This window comes from Colossoma macropomum, unplaced genomic scaffold (genome assembly GCF_904425465.1).
Source record: "Colossoma macropomum unplaced genomic scaffold, Colossoma_macropomum, whole genome shotgun sequence".
In the NCBI taxonomy this organism is placed as follows: Eukaryota; Metazoa; Chordata; class Actinopteri; order Characiformes; family Serrasalmidae; genus Colossoma; species Colossoma macropomum.
This window is the reverse complement of record NW_023494808.1, coordinates 6,628,196-6,634,455: the sequence shown is the minus strand read 5'-3', so window position 1 is coordinate 6,634,455 and position 6,260 is coordinate 6,628,196. Positions and strand designations below refer to the sequence as shown.

Genomic DNA, 6,260 nt, shown 5'->3' with positions numbered 1-6,260 from the left:
TTTTTGACATAAATGGTAAATACTGGCTGGCCTTTGCATTGTGTTAAAATCTGATGATGAATGCATCATTATAAATATTCCAAAATGCTTGGAAAAAAGTATGTTCCATTAACCATCATTCAGAGGAAAAAAGATTTTCTCCATCTCTTGTAAAGTTACTTTTTTGAAGATAGAAAGTTTTGTTATGACAATGACGATATATGGGTCTGAGAAGAGCTATACTACAGGGAGATTCACTCAAAAGAGGCCCCGAATATTCTGTAATAACTCACGCTAGGATGAAGCAGTCTGAACAAAACCACGTGCAATGAGCTCCGCAGTATATGCAGCTTCGAACAAGCCAGGAAGCCCCTGCGTCGGAGTGACAAGGGAGGCACCAGACAGCTGTCGTGACGTTTAACTGGTATGTTCAGGAACATGGAGTGCCCTTTAAAATGTGTCTGGCAGAAAACAGATTACTTCCAGCATCGCATGTAATGCAATCGATTACACATACGTCAAGGTATGTAGTGCATTTTTTTGGTTCAGATTGCTTCATGCTAACGGGAGTATATTCGAGGCCTCTTTTGAGTGAATCTCCCTGTATTATAGATATATTTAAGAAGGATATAAACATTTGTAAAAAGTATTATTATGTATGTGTAGCATAGTAACTTGAGCTTAGGATGTACTGACACCTTTATCTCAGCAGGAGGAGCTGTTTATCTCAGAGCTCAGTTTGCAAACCTGACTGTAATTTCATGCCTTTTGACCAACATTCACACCATGTGCATATACACTTGTGCGTTCAGCTTCTGTGAATCATACAGTCATGCGGGTGGGGGTGGGGGTTGTTAAGCATAAAGGAAAGGCAAGAGGAAGGAGGTGGTTTCACACTGTTAGAACTGCTTAACGGCATCATCAGCGAGGGCAGAGAGCAAATAGACAGGATCAGATAAACACAGTGACTCAGCGATGAAGATCCTGCTCCTGATCCTCACCCTCTACGTCATCTCAGGTCAGATACTCTACTGATCTACTAGATCATTTCTTTATTAAAAAAGTGTGAGACGCGCTTCATTTGGTTCTTTAGATTTAACATAGCTTGCATAGTCGTGTTGTATTAGCTACTGAATAATGTGCTAGGTAATAAGCCTTAATGATAATGATAATAATGAGACTAAAATACCTGCTCTGTGGTGGTCCTGTGGGGTCCTGGACTTTATGCAGAGAAATAGATGAACTACAGTCTGTAATTGTGCAGCTTTACGGCACCTGCACCATAAAACAGGCTTGGAGTGTAGATACAAGTTAGGTGTACCTAATAAAGCAGCCAGTAAGTGTCTCTAATCCATCCAAAGCTTGTGATTTATATCTAGTTTCGTAGACAAAGAACATTATTTGGAATACCGTGGGCATGTAAACATCCTGTCATACTGCAAAATAAAGTTTTTTACCCTGAGTTTAGTTTAGTATGTGGTCAGTGATGCTGGTGGGCTGTGATGCTGAGCCACTCTGACACTTTACAGATGAAGAGGAAATCTAGAAACAGACACAGAGACTCAGACACAGCACAGCACAGCACGTTACCAAGAGCTGCAAAACTCTGATCAGTGAACAACAAAAGAGATTATTTTTATTATCATCAGTGAATCTCAGAATATAGATCCTCCTCATCTTCATCGTCCTCCTGATCACAGTTATCCATGGTAATGTTAGTGAAGCTGCAGCTAATGTAATTGCTATTTGAATTGGCCGAACCACAGAAAGGTAACGTTAGCCAACACAAATCAAGACGTATTTTGTTTACCTGCAAGTTTTTCCATCAATCAAAACGACCAGCCAAGTTATTTTTAAGTTATAACTTACAGCTACAATGAAACTACATTACTTCAAGCAACCAGTTAAATTCTAGTAGCTCATAAATGTGAACATAGTTGGCAGTTTATGTTCATCCTAGGCATCGATCGAACTTGCAACTGGCTGCTGGAGTTTAGAGATGATCCTGAGGCCACTGAGTTCACAAGATACTGCCTGGCAGACACCGGACGTCAGTTTGATCATGAGAATAGTGACATCCGGTGCCTGCTGGGGTGCGGTTTACTTTATTTCTGAAACTACACAAAATTAAAAACACAAAGCTGAGCTTACGACCAGGCATAATACCTGTTGGTACAGCCAGCCCCTGATTTAAACTAGTAAAGACTTGAAAGAACACTGGCAAAAATCCTGTTCGCACAATTCTCTAAATTCAGGTTGCATTATAAAATGTTAAATGATGCGTATTGTGTGACCAACCAGTCTTCTAGAGGAGTCCTAGAAGAGTTTCCATCTCCTACTGGGTCCCTGGGTTATTATTTAGTGCGAGTAATTACTGTTAGGGTGGCACAGAGGTACAGTGGGTAGCGCTGTCGCCCCCACAGCAAGAAGGGCCTGGGTTTGATTCCCCAGCTGGGCGACCAGGGTCCTTTCAGTGTGGAGATTGCATGCTCTCCCCGTGTCTGTGTGGGTTTCTTCCCCCAGTCCAAAGACATGTTGTCAGGTCAACAGAACATGGTAAATTGTGAATGAATCTGTCTGTCTGTCTGCCCTGTGATGGACTGGTGACCTGTCCAGAGTGTATCCTGCCTTCTGCCTGATGACAGCTGGGATAGGCTCCTGTGACCCAGAAGGCAAAATTTCATTTGTCTTATTTGCTCAAATTTGACACTTAAAGGAAGATTTTTTTTTCATTTAAAAGGCATTTTGTTAAAGCTAGCCTCTCGCTATATGATGTAATGCCGATTTATCAGTAGTTCTCCCATGACCACTCTCCAGCACAGTTAATGCTAATGAAAATTACTGTTGTTACTAATACTACTCATATTAATGCATCAGCTGAAGGGCTGACAAAGATCTATGCCAATAACCTCCAATATAAATAACTTGTTGACCACATTCAAACTGAACTGTAGAACAAAGGTTCTTACAATTTTTATTTTTATTGTTATTCTTGGTGATTAAGATGATTTTGATTGTCTAGCTCTGAAGCATTTTTCAGGTTGTCAAACTAGGCTAGATTGGAGGGAACTGAATGAATTTTGTTCGGCTGCCCACTTTAGAGAAGGTTCACCACTGTTCCAAGTTTTCTCCATTTAGAGATGATGGCTGTCATTGCGGTTCATTCTTCTCTTCCAGAACGTCTTTTGATTGTTTTATAGTGCGCTGCTCATTGAGACCTTTTAGCCTAGTTCACATTGCTGGAAAAGTTATATTGAAGTGATGTTTAGATTTAACAGGGCTGGCAGATTTAAATCAAGCCTGGGTGTGACTAGTTATCTGATGCCTTTTTTGTTTGTTTTTGAGACCATGTACTCCTGGTGCAAGTAATTGTAAACACATAAAGCATCATTTTAATCAGTTTTATTTACATTTTATCTAAGTTTTATCTAAGCTGTTGTTTATTTTTAAGTGTGGGTGTGGACTGATCACAGACATGTCACTTAAGGATGCACAACTGTTGAAGACTGATAAGGAAGAGAAAGAGGAACAAGGCACACAGAGAGGGAGAGAGAAATGAAGAAGGACGTACATTATTTTCTTTTTAGACAAACAACAGCAACTTGAACTGCACCAGTTAAGCTGAAGCTCAGTTCAGAATGAAGATCATCATTAACTTCTATCTGATCACAGGTCAGTCATCTATTTTAACTGAATATTCTTTATTGAACCAATTAGTCCAGTTTGACCCTCCCAAAGTAACTGAAGTTTAAAGTTGCCTTCACATTCGTTGTCTAAGCTTATTTAATTTACTGAGAATTTGTTTTTGCTGGCAGGTCTAGTGAGCAGCATTGATATGATTGGCTACTCTGGGAGTAATGTCGTTATGGTCATTAGACAATGGTTGGGCAATCCAAAGTATATTTGCAAGTTGGAAGACGATGTCTGCAAAAACGAAATGTACTTTAATACCCAAAAAGACACTGTTTATGAAGGAAGGTTTTCACTGTATAAAAATACACAAGGATTGTTCACAGTGTTAATCAGAGAGCTGAACCCACAGGATGCTGGAATATACAGGTTTGTTTGGGAGCCTCACTGGCATCAGGAAATTAACTTGAAAGTGAAGAAAGGTAAGAAAACACAAATAAAGCACAGAGAAGTTTTTAATTCCATTTTATACATGTATATAATGACCTATTTTTATGATTGACAGATGCTTGTTGTGTGAAGTCAGTGACAATGACTGGACATCTGAACAAGGAGATCAGCATCAGCTGTGACTATACAGAGGAGCATAAGGAAAAATGGAAGTATTTGTACAAACTGAAAAGTCACTCAGCTGATGTGGTGATTTATACTTCTCCTGGTAGAAACTACGAGAAAAACAATTTTTACATCTTTGATGATCAACATTCAAACCTTTTCACTGTGAACATCCATCATTTGAAAAAAGAGGATGGTGGGGTTTATTTCTGTGGTGTACAGACTAGTGGACGCCTAATCAACATCAGCTCTACAATCAAAACTGTACATTTACGTGTTGCTGGTAAGAATCTTGTACCATGACTATTAGAGCTAGGCCTTCAGTTTGGGCCATAAATGTCAAATCTATATGATAATGTTAATTTCTGCAAGAGTCTCTATGGGATTTCAGAAATTATGTTAGCGCTAAGCTAACAGTCATGCACATGAACATTTTTTTGGCTGTTGTAGATTAAATATAGACTTGAAGCTTGTAAAAAACATCATGTTTTTTCTCTGAAGCATGTAACAGACAATTTCCTGTATTATCCATAATACTACAGTTTTACATTCTAACATAACTGACTGAAACGTGGCTAGACTATGGCTTGGTCATTTAAGGGGTTAATCTATTGTGCAAAGCCTTCAGCCGAGCTCCTGAAGTCCTGACCAATAGGAGAGCTAGTGTGGCTGTATCTGAGCAATCTTCTGTTGGGCATGTCAAGATATTAACCATTTTGTTTCCAACCTCTGAAGGCATATAAGTTTCCCTGCTAATATGTACTTTATAATGTTCCTACTGACTGATGAGATTCTATGTGCTACATATATGTATATGATGTGTGTTTAACTTGACAGATAAAGTTCTGAGTTCAGTTAGAGTGACTGGATTCTTAGGAGGACGCATCATGATGAAGTGTCGACACCCTCTGGAAAACCCTAGAGCCAGATTCCTCTGTAGGGAATCACAAGGGGAATGTCCAGAGAAGACATACACCAATGTCCAGAATGAATGGCAGCAGAATGGAGGACTTTCTCTGTATGACGACACCAGTGGAGAGTCCTTAATGGTGTTCTTCAGAAATCTGTCAGAAGGGACCTACAGGTGTGGAGTGGACGTATCAGAGTTTACTGAGGAGTACATGGAAGTGAAAGTGGAGGTGAAGGAAGGTAAGAAATAATCTCTTATGACTGTGTCCGCATCAGCAAAAATCTTTGTGATGTGATATTTGAATTAATATTTCTTCAGATCCTTGTTGTGTAAAGATCATCTCACAGGCTTGTAATATCGGTGACACTCTCACAATCACCTGTGAGCACCCACCAACACTCAGAGCCAATCTAAAGCACTTCTGTAAAGAGGACGAGAATCTCATCTGCCAAGACATCAGAGCTGTAGGGAAATATTCTTTATCTGACCACAGCCAACCAGGACTCTTCACAGTGACCATCAGCAATCTGACCCTCAGTGATGCTGGAGTGTACTGGTGTGGAGTAGACACCAGTGAAAGAGACATTACTTACACTTCCCTGACCACAAAAGTGCAAATCAGTATTATCTGTAAGTACACAGACCTTTTCATCTAATATGTTTGAATTAATGTAGCAACACTTAATGGTTTCTTTCATCTCCCTGATTTCAGTCAGCAAAGTGATCGGACATGAAGGAGATGCTGCTGAGATCAGATGTCCTTATGATTCAAAGTATAAGCAGAATTCAAAGCATGTTTGTAAAGACGAGTGTTTTACTGAACACAGTGATTCTCTAACTGCTCAACGGTCGACTCAAAACAAGACAGAGAGATTCTCTGTACATGATGACATCACGGCTGGGGTCTTTAGTGTGAGGATGCTGGGAGATACTGGTGTGGAGTGGAAACAGGAGACGTCTTGATGAATTATCTCTCCACTGAATTGCAGGTCGTCATGAAACAAGGTGGTACATGGTTGTCTTGCTTTGGTGGGTTCAATTCTAAGTCTGAAATCTTCATGGTGGTTATATAAGGTTTTATTTTCTTTCCAGTGCTTCAGATCACTGAACGAGAAACACTCAGTGT

The 6,260-nt window shown here is 39.8% G+C and overlaps 1 protein-coding gene across 1 annotated transcript; it reads left to right on the top strand.

Annotated features, from left to right (window-relative positions):
* The first annotated feature begins 887 nt into the window (after nucleotides 1-887).
* On the top strand, nucleotides 888-5,790 carry LOC118797926 (polymeric immunoglobulin receptor-like). Its single transcript, XM_036557226.1, has 4 exons — nucleotides 888-997; nucleotides 4,175-4,507; nucleotides 5,062-5,373; nucleotides 5,453-5,790. Exons 1-4 carry the CDS (start codon nucleotides 955-957, stop codon nucleotides 5,788-5,790), a joined length of 1,026 nt encoding a protein of 341 aa, XP_036413119.1. The 5' UTR covers nucleotides 888-954.
* Nucleotides 5,791-6,260: the final 470 nt, after the last annotated feature.